Source organism: Oncorhynchus masou, chromosome 12, assembly GCF_036934945.1.
Source record: "Oncorhynchus masou masou isolate Uvic2021 chromosome 12, UVic_Omas_1.1, whole genome shotgun sequence".
Lineage (NCBI taxonomy): Eukaryota > Metazoa > Chordata > Actinopteri > Salmoniformes > Salmonidae > Oncorhynchus > Oncorhynchus masou.
In genome coordinates, this window is record NC_088223.1 from 20,414,286 (window position 1) to 20,433,047 (window position 18,762).

General features: G+C 43.0%; 1 protein-coding gene across 1 annotated transcript in view; it reads left to right on the forward strand.

Annotated features, from left to right (window-relative positions):
• gabbr2 (gamma-aminobutyric acid (GABA) B receptor, 2) overlaps positions 1-18,762 on the forward strand; it is a 405,067-nt gene that overhangs the window by 271,752 nt on the left and 114,553 nt on the right. Inside the window, exon 13 of the mRNA XM_064979858.1 lies at positions 8,448-8,570. Coding sequence (XP_064835930.1) covers positions 8,448-8,570 — 123 coding nt within the window. The remainder of the gene's footprint in view (positions 1-8,447; positions 8,571-18,762) is intronic.

Here is an 18,762-nt window from a genome sequence, read left to right on the forward strand (position 1 = left end):
TACATGTATTTTTACACACAGGGAGTCACATTGAGACACAGGTCTCATTTTGAAATGGGCCCTGTAATATACAAACATACACATATTATATATGAAACACAATCATCAAATAATAATACAATCAATCAAAATATCCGTCAGAGAAAAGAGACAAATCTGTATGGTCTCATTGACAATGATTGCCTCGACCTGGAAGGACAATGGAGGCCAGTACCTAAAATGTTATTATCTCATGATTATTATTATTATTATTGTTGTTGTTATTATCAGCGTTTTGTCATCATTATTAATTCTCATTGTCTTAGATGATTACTTCCTGAATCGACTGATTGGATTTGACCCCATTCCTGCCTTATTGATCACTCTGCTAATTGCTGACAGTGCTCAGATTGTGGAAAGACACTTGTAGCCAACATACATACAGGTTATGCCCCAAAAGGACCCTATCCCTTAAATCGTGCAGTACCATAAGTCTATGGTCAAAAGTAGTGCATAATATACAGAATAGGGTGCCATTTGGGACAAAGACACAGTATCACCACAAGAAGAGATGACAGCCACAGGCCTGGAACCTGCCTTTATGAGCAACAGAGCACACATACAGTATGAATACACTAACTTTCATCTTTAGAAAAGACTATCAACACCAGACTAGCTCAAATTCACCATTTTGTATTTTGTGAACCAGTCAGTTTCACAATAGCCACTGTAGGAAGGGAGCGTTTCTGTTGATGTGATCAAGCAACAGTAAACTGTGGTAGTCGCATGGTCTGGTCTGCGGAGGATGGAAGAAGAGCCTATAACCATAATTGGGGCCTCTCGGGTGGCGCAGTGGTTAAGGGCGCTGTACTGCAGCGCCAGCTGGGCCATCAGAGACTCTGGGTTCGAGCCCAGGCTCTGTCGTAACCGGCCGCGACCGGGAGGTCCGTGGGGCGACGCACAATTGGCCTAGCTTCATCCGGGTTAGGGAGGGCTTGGTCGGGATGTCCTTGTCTCACGGGCGCAGTGCGCACTAGCCAAGGTTGCCACAAACACGGTGTTTCCTCCGGCACATTGGTGCGGCTGGCTTCCGGGTTGGATGTGCGCTGTGTTAAGAAGCAGTGCGGCTGGTTGGGTTGTGTATCGGAGGACGCATGACTTTCAACCTTTGTCTCTCCCGAGCCCGTATGGGAGTTGTAGCGATGAGACAAGATAGTAGCTACTACAACAATTGGATACCACGAAATTGGGGAGAAAAATGGGTAAACATAAAAAATAAAAAAAACATAATTGGCCATGATGGACTCTGATAGAGAAATCATCACTGGTTAACAGCAGCTAGCAGCCTCTTAATGCACTGATTCCTGTGTCACCACATATGCATTATGCGAGATTAAAAATGAATGGAGAGGAAAGAAGGAGAATAAGAGACGAAAATGAGGGACTGTTCGCTGAGCATATTTTCAAAAATTAACTTTACACGTCACCTCGGAGCAAGTGTGCAGAGCTATGAAAATCTGGTTATTATCAAGTAGCAGTCACAAGGAGAGCTTCTACTTGCTGCCTCTCTAACAACGTTGCTATGGTTTCAGTAACGTTGGCAACACTCTGAAATCGTAAGAATTTGAGACGATTTCCCTGAATGTATATCTCAAGGTGTGGAGACAAAAAAAAAACACTAGAATTTTTAAACACCAAAAACAATGCCCGTAACAACGTGTGTAACTGAGTAACTACTACAGGAGGTCTAAGAGGGGCAAGGCAGGTTGTTAGCCCCCTCAGTCACCCCAAGCCACAGAAGAGCTGCATCGATCCAGCGACAAAAGCATTACAGACATTCACCTCAGCTCAGACTGTACACACACGCAGACATGCAAACACATGCAATAACTCACACACAATGTATACACATGCACACTGTACATGTCAGAAACTGCAGGAGCTCACTCTGGACATTTACTGGTATCTTTCTATCCTGGCTCAGGCATAAAAGAGTTTACCACACACACACCTTCTGGCAACATGTTCAGTACCCACACACACAACACAACACACACACACTCACCCTGTGGTAATTCTGGTGGACAGTGTGTAGGGTTTCATTTTCCATTACTGCTGTGTGAGACTGGCTGCTCATTGGAGAGAATGGATGTTCATCTCGTTGTATTATTAAGCCTGCTGTTTTTTTTATACAGGATTAAAGGGTTGTGTGTGAGAGTGTGCGTGTGCGAGTGTGTGCTTGTGTGTGTGTGTGTGTGTGTGTGTATGTTTGCGTCCTTGCATCCAAATGTGTGTGTCAGGGTTTCCGTTTCGAAAATGTGGTGCCTGACATTTGTCCAGAAGTATTTTACTATTCCAGACATTTGAGACTGGACACATATGCATTGGGTTCATCAACTAATTAGGGCGTCTACCCACAGTGTGCAGAAGGACAGAAGTCACATTCAGATTATGGTCAGTCATATTAACGGTCGAGGAAGTAACCATATGTGGTCCTTCTTACTCAATTCTGATGTGCACTTTGAAGATGTTAGAATAACTGTCCACATGCACTTTTCCTCAGCCAGCAAGACGAGTGACAAACAGCAAAATCACTAGTCTATGTCAATGAATCTACTATCCCCCATAGTAGAAAGTTGACATATACTATTGGTCAGCTTGTTGAGAAAGAAATGGCCTATTCCAAAACAGATTCGTTGTGGGTCGATAGATCCCAAATTCATACAACCAGTAGGCCTAGGATACATACATATATGAGTCTGATGCAACATGTCAAAACGTTTAGCTTAAAATGAACTATTATTTCTTTACATTATAAGCACAGCAATGCGCACAAGACAGTAGGCTATCAACAAATGCAATTAGCAATTAGCAGGAAAACACAAAAAGCGCACTGCACATGTAAATGGATTAATGTGTGAGAGATGAAAATATCCATTCGAAATTCAGAAAGAGGGGAGATCTAGACTCACATCTCCCTCACTAGCTTTAAGCACCAGCTGTCAGAGCAGTTTACAGATGCACCTGTACTTAGCCTATCTGTAAACAGCTCATCTATCTACCTACCTCATCCCCATACTGGTATTTATTTATTTATTTTGCTCCTTTGCACCCCAGTATCTCTACCGGCACATTCATCTTCTGCCAATCTACCATTCCAGTGTTTAATTGCTATATTGTAATTACTTCGCCACCATGGCCTATTTATTTCCTTAACTTACCTCATTTGCACTCACTGTATATAGACTTTTTGTTTTCTTTTGTTCTACTGTACTATTGACTGTATGTTTTGTTTATTCCATGTGTAACTCTGTGGTGTTGTATGTGTCGAATTGCTACGCTTTATCTTGGCCAGGTCGCAGTTGCAAATGAGAACTTGTTCTCAACTAGCCTACATGGTTAAATAAAGGTGAAATAAAATAAAATAAAAAAATAATATGCAACAACTAGCATGGGTTGCTAATATGACGGATTGTGCCTTTGGCTACTGGCCAAATATAATATAAGGCTCTGTATCAGTATGCTGTACGTGTGTGAGAAATAAGATGCATAAGGAATATACTGTGTACACGTGCCAATATAATGCCACTAAATTATGCAAATGTACCTATAGACTGATAAGCATGACCAGTCAAATGTATTTACATCAATGAAGAGGCTAAAAAGCTTTATTTTGCAATGGGATTTTCTCTTCTCCCGGTGACAATTTTATTTGTTGGCTTCAAAAAACAAAAATGGCCTAAACCCGACTACTACCAGCTAACGGAAACCCCTGTGCTGTTATGTAACACACAGTCTACCCACTGACCTGTTGCCCTCTGATGTATATGACACAATATGTATCTGGCTTGATTACGTAAAGGCTTGCCAGGCCTCTGTGCCCTTTTGATATTTATAGTCCTCCTCACATCACATCCTGGATAGATGTGTGAGATGATGAAAGCTGCAGGAGGGCATGTGGAAGATCTGTCAGAGAGAGTGGGAGAGAGCGAGTGCGTGGGAGGCAGGAAGAGGGCAGACCGCAGCAGGTACCCTAGCGGTTAAGAGCGTTGGGCCAGTAACCGAAAGGTCACTGGTTGGAAAAGTCTGTCGATGTGCCCTTGAACAAGGCACTTAACCCTAATTGCTCTTGTAAGTCGCTCTAAATAAGAGCGTCTGCTCAATGACAAAAATTTATAGAGAGAAAGAAAGTGTTATTTAAAGAGATTGGGTCATTGTCTTCTAGTCTGGGGTCATTCCAAACACAGGGGCGTTTTGATATATTTAAATGTGCAAAAATTTTGGATGACCTTTTGTGTTTATTTAAAAAAGTGATTTATTCATAAAAAGGTCGTAATCCGGAGAAAAACTAAACACAACAACAAAACTGCTTTTGTTCCTGTGAATTTTGTTATGCTGATTATGCAGACTGTTTTTCCTCCTCCTCCCTCCCCCTCCTCTTCCTCCTCATCCTCCTCCCTTCCTCCCTCCCCCTCCTCCTCCCCTTCCTTCTCATCCTCCTCTTTCCCTCTTCTCATTCCTCCCCCTAGTCTCCCCTCCCCATCCTCCTCCTCACAAACATTGATTGAATGCGGGAGCTTTGGTTGTGTGGAGTGACTGTTGTCAGTCAAAGTAGAGCTTGGGGTTTACAATGTAGCCCCAGTGCTCTTCAGAGAGATTGAGCGCTGCCGTAGTCGCGCACCGAGTCACACTCTTCCTCAATCCCTCCGTCGCTTCATCGCTCTCTTCCTCCCTCCCTTCTGCCCTCCCTCTGTCCTTCCCTCCTCCTCTCCCTCCTCCCTCCCTCCCTCCACCAGACAGAAGACTGCAAATCAGGGTGTGCTTGAGCGTAAAGAGGCCTGGCTCAGTGTTGTGTAAGCACAGGGACTGTCAATCAAACGTGTTGCTCTGCAGCCTCCCTCCCTGTCTGCCTGCTAGTCTGTCTCTGAGATTGACTTTAGAGAGCTCTTGGCTGCGCTCACAGTGAGATACAGCTTAGGACACACACCAACGCACACACACAATGAAAAACACACACAGAAAAAAGCCTAACACACACACACTAATGTGTACACACATGCTGTAGAAGACCCAACGTACATAGCATACACATACAGTACGCAGATGTTTGGTATTTTATTATGGTCCCCATTACCTGTTGCAAAAGCAGCATGAAACATAATAGAGAATGACATAATAGAGAACATCAATAGACAAAAAACAGCTCAAAGACAAAACTACATGATTTTTTTTAAAGGCACAGGTAGCCTACATATCAATGCATACACACAAACTATCTAGTTCAAATAGGGGAGAGGCGTTTTGCCACGAGATGTTGCTTTATCATTATACATACAGTACCTGCTCATTCACAGAGATCAATGATGTACACACAGAACAATGATCAGGTGGCCTTCTGAGTGGTGCAGCGGTTTAAGGCACTGCAGTGCTTGAGGCGTCACTACAGCCCCGGGTTCAATCCCAGGCTGTGTCGCAGCCAGCCGTGACCGAGAGACCCATGAGGCGTCACACAATTGACCCAGCGTCGTCCGGGTAAGAGGCTTTGGCCGGTGGGGATGTTCTTGTCCCATCTCCTTCTAGCGACTCCTTGTGGCGGGCCGAAGCTGACATCGGTCACCAGTTGTACGGTGTTTCCTCCAACACATTGGTGCGGCTGGCTTCTGAGTTAAGCAAGCAGTTTCGGAGGATGCATGGATATCAACCTTCGCCTCTCCCGAGTCCATACTGGAGTTGCAGAGATGGGACAAGACAAGACTGTAACTACCAATTGGGTAGAAAAAGGAGTCAAAGTAAAAATTGTAAAAATTGATCAGATGAGTGTGTGCATGATCTGATATGAACAGTGTCTTTCATACTTACACAAACACACATCCCCATGTGCACACACACACACACACGTCTTATCGCTGAGACAGAGCGATCCCATTTCCCACGAATCAGGGCCCTGAAGGCAAACTGCTCTGTTCCCTGATCACAACTACACACAGTATATTCTACAGTTCCACATCCTCATGCTTTAATGATGAATCAGCAGTAGAATAATGTATTACTACTTCCAGGGTAGGCAGAAGCATTTAAAATACTATCAAGTGAGCAGGCCTGGGGTAGCCAGCTCTAATGGTAGCAGGCCTGGGGTAGTCAGCTCAAATGGTAGCGGGCCTGGGTAGCCAGCTCTAATGGTAGCAGGCCTGAGGTAGCCTGCTCAAATGGTAGCAGGCCTGGGGTAGCCTACTCTAATGGTAGCTGGCTTGGGGTAGCCATCTCTAATGGTAGCAGGCCTGGGGTAGCCAGCTCTAATGGTAGCAGGCCTGAGACTGTCTGCTCTAAAGCAGATAGATTATATTAATTTATTATGTGACACAGCTACAGTATATTGTAATCCACTCAGATTCACTCAGCTAGGAGCTGTATCTATCTTATATTGTATCCAGTACACATCTACACAGTATGTCATGTTGGGAATAGCATAATGTGATAATTGAAATATGAATAGGCTTATCCAGACGGGCATGCTTCAACAACATCTGTCTTGACCAAATGGACAGAATCATGATACCATGGTCCATCTTCTGATCTGATGCTCCCGTCATTGTGAAAGATACAATGATTGTTTGATCTATCAACTTCAATTTCATTTACAGTAAAGATCATCTGGTCCTGAATACTTTCAGCGACTGATAAATCTATCAGGTTTATTCAGAAACAGAGTGCTACTTTTTATTCATTCTCCTGGATAGTCACTAGTTGAAATATCCTCTCGGGTTAGGAAGTTTTTTTTAGCCTGAGAACATTGTTGCAGTCATAATAGAATGTCATTATGGTCAGGTTGTAGCTTGTACTTATTTGGAGACCTCTGGTACCCTGAATACATCACCAGTCACTGTCTCTTTAGGCCCTCTAATACACTGCTATATTCCCGGCAACACAATGTTCCTTTCTCCTTGCCTCTACTTGTCCAATCCCAGTAGCCATCAAAAGACAACATATCAAAACCAGTCCCCTCCATTCCAGGGTAGCCTAGTGGTTAGAGCGTTGGACTAGTAACCGAAAGGTTGCAAGTTCATATCCCCAAGCTGACAAGGTACAAATCTGTCATTCTGGGGGCGGCAGGGTAGCCTAGTGATTAGAGTGTTGGACTAGTAACCGGAATGTTGCGAGTTCAAACCGAGCTGACAAGGTACAAATCTGTCATTCTGCCCCTGAACAGGCAGTTAACCCACTGTTCCCAGGCCGTCATTGAAAATAAGAATTTGTTCTTAACTGATTTGCCTGGTTAAATAAAGGTAAAATAAAAAAATAAAAAAAGTTCTGCCCCTGAACAGGCAGTTAACCCACTGTTTCTAGGCCGTCATTGAAAATAAGAATTTGTTCTTAACTGACTTGCCTAGTAAAAAAATAATAATAATAATAAAAAAAGTCCACCATCCACCGCAGTCTGTCTGGTCTGTTGGTGGTGAGCGAGAAAGAGACTCCCGTATCTACTGGGAGAAAATACCACAGTTTTCCATCACAGTAGCAAGATTTGTGACAAACACCATTACAACCCACATTTGTTTGTTTATGTACTTTTGTACTTTAACTACTTTAACTATTTGCACATCATTACAACACTGTATATAGCCATAATGACATTTGAAATGTCTCTATTCCAATGAAACTTTACAGTAAATGTTTGATTATTTATTTAACTTTTGTTTCCCATGCCAATAAAGCCCTTTGAATGGAATCTGAATTGAGAATGGAGAGAGAGAGAGAGAGAGAGAACATCATTGTATTTTTAAGAAGTGATTTCCCTCAAAGTGTATCCTTGTCTGTGTTCTCCTGACCTTTGCTTTGATGTGGATGGCGGCAGGGTCAAACGCTGCTCAAAATAAAGATCATACGGGGGCCCCCTTTCATCCTCTAAAGTTCAGTCACAAAAAAGTGGCTTTGTTGATTGACACGACTGACGTCTTTTGGTCCCTCCCTGTATCCCACCTCTCATCAAATCAAATGGTATTTGTCACATGTACGGGGGTACGAGCAAACTGAGGTAGCTATGTACATATGCGTGGGGTTAAATTGTCTAGGCAACAGGTTAGATAATAGACAGTAGCAGTAGCGTGTAGCCATTTGATTAGCTATTTAGCAGTCTTGTTTAGCAGTCTTATGGCTTGGAAGTAGAAGCCAATCAGGGTCCTGTTGGTTCCAGACATCTCTCCCTACCTACATTTTAAAAGGGGCTACCTAGAACCATAAAGTTGTCTTTGTCTGTTGCTGGGGGATATATATTTTTTGTTCCTGGTAGAGCCCTTTTTGGTTCCAGATAGAGCCCTTTTTGGTTCCACATAGAGCCCTTTTTGGTTCCAGATAGAGCCCTTTTCCAGGTACAGGTACATTTTTTCTAACAGTGAATTCACTCTCTTCTCTTCTCCCCTTTCACTATCTTTGCTCTCTCTCCACTCACTCACTTCTTTTGTCACCTCCAGATTATCAAGGACCAGAAGCTGCTGATCATTGTTGGTGGGATGCTGCTGATTGACCTATGCATCCTCATATGCTGGCAGATTGTTGACCCACTGAAGAGGACCGTGGAGGAGTACAGCTTGGAGGTAAGTCTGGTCGACCATATTACCCCCATTTATATTTACAAAAACACACTCTGACCACGTTGGCTACCCTCATGTAGGTTTCCGCTCCAACCCCAGTTGTAACTAACCTATTTCAGCCCCCCCCCCCCCACACACACACACAAAATGTTGTTACGTTACAGCCATCCCTCTAAAAATAGGTTTTTTTCATCAACCTACACATAATACCTGATAATGATAAAGCAAAAACAGGTTTTTAGAAATGTTTTCAATTTCTCTTTTTTACTGAAATCTATACAGTTGAAGTCGGAAGTTGACAAACTTAGGTTGGAGTCATTAAAACTCGTTTTTCAACCACTCCACAATTTTTTTGTTTACAAACTATAGTTTTGGCAAGTCGGTTAGGACATCTAATTTGTGCATGACACAAGTAATTTTTCCAACAATTGTTTACAGACATATTATTTCACTGTATCACAATTGCAGTGGGTCAGAAGTTTACATACACTAAGTTGACTGTGCCTTTAAACAGCTTGGAAAATTCCAGAAAATGATGTCATGGCTTTAGACGCTTCTGATAGGCTAATTGACATCATTTGAGTCAATTGGAGGTGTACCTGTGGATTTATTTCGATGCCTACCTTCAAACTCAGTGCCTCTTTGGTTGACATCATGGGAAAATCAAAAGAAATCAGCCAAGACCTCAGAAAATAAATTGTAGACCAAGTCTGGTTCATCCTTGGGAGCAATTTCCAAATGCTTGAAGGTACCATTTTCATCTGTACAAACAATAGTACTGCCACGTTCGTCGTAATGAGTAGACCAAGACGCAGCGTGAATAAATAAACTGAAACTCAACAACAACAACAACAAACAAACAAACAAACAAACAAACAAACAAACGTGACGCTACTGGTGTGCACTCAGTCAACTCAATGTAGACAAGGTCCCACAAATACTAATGAGGAAATGGCTACCTAAATATGATCCCCAATCAAAGACAATGTTAAACAGCTGTCTCTGATTGGGAACCATATCAGGCCAACATAGACATAAAAAAAACTAGATAACCCACCCTAGTCACTATCACGCCCCAACCAACATAGAGAATAAACACCTTACTATGGTCAGGGCGTGACAAGTATGCAGGTATACACACCATGGGACCACGCATCCTTCATACTGCTCAAGAAGGAGACTCATTCTCTCTCCTAGAGATGAACGTACTTTGGTGCGAAAAGTGCAAATCAATCCCAGAACAACAGCAAATGACCTTGCTGGAGGAAACAGGTACAAAAGTATCTATATCCACAGTAAAATGAGTCATACATCGACATAACCTGAAAGGCCGCTCAGTAAGGAAGAAGCCACTGCTCCAAAACCGCCATAATAAAATATGGGGACAAAGATCATACTTTTTATAGAAATGTCCTCTGGTCTGATGAAACAAAAATAAAACTGTTTGGCCGTAATGACCATCGTTATGTTTGGAGGAAAAAGGGGGAAGCCGAAGAACACCATCCCAAACGTGAAGCACGGGGGTGGCAGCATCATGTTGTGGTGGTGCTTTGCTGCAAGAGGGACAGGTGCACTTCACAAAATAGATGGCATGATGAGGGAGGAAAATTACGTTGCTATATTGAAGCAACATCTCAAGACATCAGTCAGGAAGTTAAAGCTTGGTCGCAAATGGGTCTTCCAAATGGACATTGACCCCAAGCATACTTCCAAAGTTGTAGCAAAATGGCTTCAGGACAACAAAGTCAAGGTATTGGAGTGGCCATTACAAAGCCCTGTCCTCAATCTTATAGAATATTTGTGGGCAGAACAGAAAAGGCGTGTCCGAACAAGTAGGCCTACAAACCTGACTCAGTTACACCAGCTCTGGCAGGAGGAATGGGCCACAATTCACCCAATTTATTGTGGGAAGCTTGCGGAAGGCTACCCGAAATGTTTGACCCAAGTTAAACAATTTGAAGGCAATGCTACCAAATACTAATTGAGTGTATGTAAACTTCTGACCCACTGGGAATGTGATGAAAGAAATAAAAGCTGAAATAATTCTCTCTACTATTATTCTGACATTTTTAAATTAAAGTGGTGACCCTAACTGACCTAAGATAGGGAATTTTTACTAGGATTAAATGTTAGGAATTGTGAAAAACTGAGTTTAAATGTATTTGGCTAAGGTGTATGTAATCTTCCGACTTCAACTGTACATTTGCATAAGTATTCAGACCCCTTATTCAGTACTTTGTTGAAGCGCCTTTGGCAGCGATTACAGACTCAAGTCTTCTTGGGTATGATGCTACACGCTTGGTACACCTGTATTTGGGGAGTTTCTCCCATTCTTCTCAGCAGATCCTTTCTATCTCTGTCAGTTTGGGTAGGGAACGGATAATTCCTTCGACCTCATGGCTTGGTTTTTGCTCTAAAATGCACTGTCAACTGTGGAACCTTATATAGACAGGTGTGTGCCTTTCCAAATTATGTCCAGTCAATTGAATTTACCACAGGTAGGCTCCAATCACTATATATATATATATATATATATATATATATATATATATATATATGATTTTTATTTAGTCCAGCTTTAAACTAACTCTTGAAAGTTGTAATAGTAGAATGCAAAAGGTGCAATGAAGTTGGGTGGTGCATCATCAGTTCCTCTTGTCATGTTAGTCATTGCAGAGATATTTAGAACTTGTTAGAAATGTCCAGATCAACTAGCCCATGTCAGCTAACGGCTAGCTAGCTAATGTTTTTTAGCCCGTAGATAATGTTGTAATTTTTTAGTCACTCAATATCACATGAATACACATTAGACATGGCAAAATGTATAGAATTGCAAGATTATGTGCATAAAAATTGCACAATTGTATTTGAACCCCATGACAAAATGTGTAAAATTGCAGGAAATAAGCTTTAAACCTGCTAAATTCTTTCCACCAACAAGAGGGGTGTGAACAGTTTGTGACATGAACAGTGCTTGTGCCCATAGAAATAGATGTGGTGTGTGAAAACGTTTGGGAATGCCTTATATAGAGTATAACCAGGAGATTATTTCCTCACCACACAAACTCACAAGGGAAAATACTGGGCCCTAAGTTCAAACACCTGTTTTTCACTACAATGTAATACCCTCGTCTTGGTGGCACAGGTAGATTCTCTGAAAGTGATACTAGTTCTGGATCTGGGGCACCAACAGTGAGAACTGATCAGCAGCTGGGGCACCAACCTTGTTCGCCATTGCGAATTTATCTACAGCTGAGGCACCAACATGTTCGCCAGTGAGAACAGATCAGCAGCTGAGGCACCAACATGTTCGCCAGCGAGAACAGATCAGCAGCTGAGGCACCAACATGTTCGACAGTGAGAACAGATCAGCAGCTGGGGCACCAACATGTTCGCCAGTGAGAACAGATCAGCAGCTGAGGCACCAACATGTTCGCCAGCGAGAACAGATCAGCAGCTGAGGCACCAACATGTTCGACAGTGAGAACAGATCAGCAGCTGAGGCACCAACATGTTCGCCAGTGAGAACAGATCAGCAGCTGAGGCACCAACATGTTCGACAGTGAGAACAGATCAGCAGCTGAGGCACCAACATGTTCGACAGTGAGAACAGATCAGCAGCTGGGGCACCAACATGTTCGCCAGTGAGAACAGATCAGCAGCTGAGGCAACAACATGTCCATCAGTGAGACCAGATCAGCAACAGGCTTTATTGTGGTTCCGGTGGTTATTTTAGGGTCAGGAGGATATGAGGCACTCTGCCACCTCCTGTCCTGTGCCTCTGCTAGCCAGACCCTTTCCCCGCCAAGCCAGCTGGGATGTGGGGTGTTGGCAAGGCCTGGCGGAAAGAAACACTTGGCAACCCTCTAAACCTGCTGCTGGGCAGGGGGTGATATGTAGAGCACTGGTGGGCTCTGCTCTGTCAGGATTGGTTGAGGGGTTTGGATTTATCTTTGCCAGGATTGGGTGTGAATGGCTTTTTGGATCCTGGCACACCATATTTGGGCTACAAACTGTTATGAGTGATTAGTAGTAAGAGCATGACTGTAAGTCACTTTGGATAACAGCATCTGCTAAAATGGCATATACAACTGTGATGATTGATGTAACTGTTATTTGGCCCTTTTTCTCTTTTGGGTAACTAAACACTCATCAAAGGAAGCGTGGTGATATTTTTGTTCTGTGTGACTGTTAGCAGTGGATATATTACGTGTCTTGTGATTGGAGCACAACTTTGATCAGTTAATATCCTCCACAAATCCATATTGTTGTACTGTACATCTTAATAGGCTCTTCTAGTTTGTTTGCACTACCAGCCCACAGCAGCAGTTTAACAGCAAACCAAATTAAAGATCTACATTTGATTTCCAAACTATATCGGCCTTTGATGGTGTTGGCGGTGGGCACAGACTCATCAGGGTACACCAGGGGTACGGACTAAGTGGATCTATGGGGCTAATTAAGAAATGCTTTCAACTCCTCCAGACACCTCCTACATGTAGGCCACAGAATCCTTATGGCCTGTCAAGATCGGAGCTTCTGAAGGACCTATGTCCTCTTAAACGCCAACATCATTATTTGACACGTTTGAAGAGCCCAAGGTGACCTTGAGAAATCAGCACTGGGATTGGGAGGTCATTGGAGAAGAGTCATGTTCAAAGGCGGCCCCCGGTGGTGTGTTTTGTGGGAGGGTTGCGGTGGGGGGTGGTGCGGTGGTGGGGATTCTGAAAGGTTCTTTGAAGGTTCTTTGATGCTATTGACCCAACGTTTTCTCTGCTTATTCCAGCGGGGGAAGAAGGAGGGATGGAAGGATGAGACTCTCCCTCAGAGTTGATGACTTTTCTGTGACTTCAATTAAACGAGATGCCTCTGAATTGATAAGTAGTGCTTAGCTGGCTACAACCCACCATGGAGCGGGGCTCCACGCATTCAGACTAGTTTCTTTATGCTTCTTTGAAAGGAAAGGTGAGAGAGCATTTTTATTTTAGGTCACCGAGGAATCAATTACAGACCAAAACGCAATTTATCTTTTCAAAAAGTATTTACACTGTTGTTTATTGGTCCTCTTGGCTCTGAAGGTATACTTTCTTTCGTTGTACTTGTTGTATTGCTCTCGACGAAAGATATTTACTTAACCATTTACACTTGTGGCAATTGCCATATATGGATAGGGCTAAATTGAAATGTTTCTTACAGAAGAAATAAGAAAAGAAGATTCATAAGCATGGTAGCAATGGAAAGGGAACAGTTTGGAGATGATGGGAAAAAATATTGTTGAGGTCACAACATCTGACACAAAACTGAATCCAAACATCACACTGTTGATTGTATGTGCATTTTAAATTTACTGTACTTTTTGACAAATTTGTTCATAACGAAATCTGAAAATACCCTGGATACATTCAGTAACATGATAAGAATAGTCCTGGTGTAATGTGGGATAGGTGCAACATAAGACAAAGCCTTGAGTGAGACGACTAACTGGTGTCTCCAAGTGGACACACACCTCTCTAAAGTGTGCACAGTTCCTAAGTCATTCCAATGCACTTTTATGACTCAAAGAACAGTCTTCAGCTATAAGGTGATTTTGTTTTAGCTGTCCTAGCTGTGCAGTTGAGGAGCTAGAGCAAGAACACTTGTAGTTGTTTTGTTTGGAACACAGCCCTGCATCCCTGCCATCACATAATTACAAAAACGGTTCCGGTGGGCATCATTTGAAAGCTTGCTCTATTGCCAACATGACAAGCTAAGTTATAAAATACGATCTTAGTGTGTTAGGCTTTCACAGGGCAATTCAGAGAAACAGATCGTAATTTTGGTGCGCATAGAATGGAGTCATGAGGTCATTCAGGTCCTTGTTTTGCAGCAAATTTTCTTCACAATAGACAAAAATACTCTCATTCTGTTCAGAACAACCCAGAGTAAAACACCATGTCATCTTGTAACTGTACATCAAACATAGTGATCATAAACATTGACACTGTATCTGTCTTGAGTTTTATGATATGGAAATGTGAAGTGCACATTTTGACTCATGGGTGTTTGGCTTGCTTGTATGACATCAACGCAGTATTTATTATAATTCTCAATGTCTCCTCTGTAAGAGTAGAGTCCTCTTAATGTCAAATATTTCCTACATTCAGACCACGAAAACATTCAAAAAGTTACTCGGTTAATGGGAGGGACGGGGGCGACTTTTGTCTCGTGCGGTGCGTCAGGTTCAGAACGTCTGTAAGCCAAAACCCATCCAACGCTGTGAAGTGCTAAGTCTAGTCTCTTGTATAAGTTAATCCACTTTATTCCAATTTAGTCGCTTATCAGTGCCCAATTCTGCCATTTTCAACCTGTATACGAGTACGAGTGTGAAGGGTTTTCTGAGCCTGCCTGGCGTGCTCACTATAGCCTTGATAACATGTTAATTCCTGAATGTAGAGTGTTATCATATCCCTGAACCCATGGAGTGTTCTCACATCCCTAAACCCATTGAGTGTTCTCACATCCCTAAACCCATTGAGTGTTCTCACATCCCTAAACCCATTGAGTGTTCTCACATCCCTAAACCCATTGAGTGTTCTCACAGCCCTAAACCCATTGAGTGTTCTCACATCCCTAAACCCATGGAGTGTTCTCACATCCCTAAACCCATTGAGTGTTCTCACAGCCCTAAACCCATTGAGTGTTCTCACATCCCTAAACCCATGGAGTTTTCTCACATCCCGAAACCCATTGAGTGTTCTCACAGCCCTAAACCCATTGAGTGTTCTCACAGCCCTAAACCCATGGAGTTTTCTCACATCCCGAAACCCATTGAGTGTTCTCACATCCCTAAACCCATGGAGTGTTTTCACATCCCTAAACCCATTGAGTGTTCTCACATACCTAAACCCATGGAGTGTTCTCACAGCCCTAAACCCATGGAGTGTTCTCACAGCCCTAAACCCATGGAGTGTTCTCACAGCCCTAAACCCATGGAGTGTTCTCACAGCCCTAAACCCATGGAGTATTCTCACAGCCCTAAACCCATGGAGCGTTATCACAGCTCTAAACCCATGGAGTGTTCTCACAGCTCTAAACCCATGGAGTGTTCTCACAGCCCTAAACCCATGGCGTGTTCTCACATCCCTAAACCCATGGAGTGTTCTCACAGCTCTAAACCCATGGAGTGTTCTCACAGCCCTAAACCCATGGAGTGTTCTCACAGCTCTAAACCCATGGAGTGTTCTCACAGCTCTAAACCCATGGAGTGTTATCACAGCTCTAAACCCATGGAGTGTTATCACAGCCCTAAACCCATGGAGTGTTATCACAGCTCTAAACCCATGGAGTGTTATCACAGCTCTAAACCCATGGAGTGTTCTCACAGCCCTAAACCCATGGAGTGTTATCACAGCTCTAAACCCATGGAGTGTTCTCACAGCTCTAAACCCATGGAGTGTTATCACAGCTCTAAACCCATGGAGTGTTCTCACAGCCCTAAACCCATGGAGTGTTCTCACATCCCTAAACCCATTGAGTGTTCTCACAGCTCTAAACCCATGGAGTGTTCTCACAGCCCTAAACCCATGGAGTGTTATCACAGCTCTAAACCCATGGAGTGTTATCACAGCTCTAAACCCATGGAGTGTTCTCACAGCCCTAAACCCATGGAGTGTTCTCACAGCCCTAAACCCATGGAGTGTTATCACAGCTCTAAACCCATGGAGTGTTATCACAGCCCTAAACCCATGGAGTGTTCTCACAGCTCTAAACCCATGGAGTGTTATCACAGCTCTAAACCCATGGAGTGTATGAATGTATTAGCCTCTCCGAGTATGAGCCTGTCGCTGCATGTCTGTACTGGAGCTGGGCTGTGGAGCTGGGGAGCCACAGCCTTCCTGCCTGACTGGCTCTCTTCCCCCACCATCGCCACCCTCTCCTAGGGATAGCTCTGCTGGAGGAGTGCCAGGCTGGTGCCTGGAGCCTGGCTCCACTGGGCCTTTGGACCTCTGGGCCAGGAACAAGACACCAAGCAACAAGATCACACCAGCTACAGAGAGAGAGTGTTGGCGATAGAGAGCGAGAAAAAACTAAGAGAGAGACAAAGATAGAGTGATAGATAGATAGAGAGAGATAGCTCTGGGATAGGAGTTGTGTGGTGGTGCGTCCCGGCTGACTGGACCGTGTGGCAGGCGGGGGTGGCGAGGGAGAGATGGGATCATGGCGTCACGGCAGATGGCGGACCCCTCTAGAGAACGCAGGCAGAGAGTGAGAGAGATTAGCTGTGATTGATTGGTGCGAGAAGAAGGACCATTAACTCTGAGTCTGTGTCGCCAAATGGCTTCCTATTCCCTTTGTAGAGCACTACTTTTGACCAGAGCCATATGGACTTTATGAGCCCAACGAGCTCTGGTGAAAAGTAGTGCAATATAATATATAGGGAATAGGGTTCCATTTGGGACTCATGCGCTGAGTTTCCTACAAGGATTCAGGCCTCGTTGCCCTGTCGTCCCTCTCCTAGCTTCCTCCCCCTTCCCTTTCTCCCCCTCTGTCTCCCATGATTCCCACTATCCTCTATTACACTGCTACTCCAATATCAGGATGTATTAGGAGGACTGGGAGGACGAACAGTTGGTGACCTTGAGCTGGCGTGACGGTGTCCACATACGATCTCCAAGGACATCGTCTATATACAGAGATGTGGCGTTATAGAACCGACTTGTGATTGTGTGCGTTTAGTCTGCTCTGATGAGAGGCAGGGTTTGTTGTCTTAAAGGAACATTCCAGAAAGTTTTCAAGATATATAACTTTCAAAATACAGGAATACAGTCAGTATATATGATGCAAAATGCATCATACTGGCTGTATTTCTGTATTTTGAAAGTGCAAAACATTTTGGGACTATATCAATAATGGACTAATGAAACAAATATCAATAGATAGTTTTGGGGTGTAATTTTCCTGTCAACTAGATTCAGCCACGGCAGATGTTTTCTGGAGTGGCTGGTCAGGGGGACGGAACATAATTACAAATCATTAGTAGACTGCAAATTGACTGCAAGAAGCCCAAACAGGTATAATATTTGACTAAAACATAATCATTTCAACCCTTGATTACATTTGTATGTGATCACATGTCTCTCTATTATACATGGGAATAATTGGGAACATATTTTTTAAATTAAAATCACTTGGAGCTAATTTCCTTGTGGTTTGACAGTCTTTCATGTCCAACAATGAAAATATATTTTTTATATATTATAGATTCTTAATTTCATTCCTTTACTTAGATTTGTTTTGTATTAGGTAGTTGTTGTGAAATTGTTAGATATTACTTGCTAGATATTGCTGCACTGTCGGAACTAGAAGCACAAGCATTTCGCTACAACCGCAATAACATCTGCTAAACATGTGTGTGACCAATAAAATGTGATTTTATTTTATTTGAGGTGGGAAGCCCCTTTCATGTACTCATACATGTGACACAATATAAACAACATGTACAGGTATATCCAAAATCAAAACCATAGCCTACATCAGGGTTCCCCAACTGGTGGCCCGTGGGTGGTTTTCTGAGCAGAAATATATAAACACATTTTTTTTTTTACCTTTATTTAACCAGCCAGTTAAGAACAAATTCTTATTTTCAATGATGGCCTAGCAACAGTGGGTTAACTGCCTGTTCAGGGGCAGAACGACAGATTTGTACCTTGTCAGCTCGGGGATTTGAGCTCGCAACCTTCCGGTTACTAGTCCAACGCTCTAAATAACAAGGCTACCCTGCCGCCCCATATATGGATGAGCAATGTCAGGGTGGCAGAGACTAAGATACAGTAGAATAGTATAGAATACAGTATGTACTGTACGTATGAGATGACTAAGATACAGTAGAATAGTATAGAATACAGTACGTACTGTACATATGAGATGACTAAGATACCGTAGAATAGTATAGAATACAGTACGTACTGTACATATGAGATGACTAAGATACAGTAGAATAGTATAGAATACAGTATGTACTGTACATATGAGATGACTAAGATACAGTAGAATAGTTTAGAATACAGTATGTACTGTACATATGAGATGAGTGCAAGATATGCAAGATATGTAAACATTATTAAAGTGACTAGTGTTCCATTTATTAAAGTGGCCAATGATTTAGGCATCAGCCTCTGTGTTAGTGATGGCTGTTTAACAGTCAGATGGCCTTGAG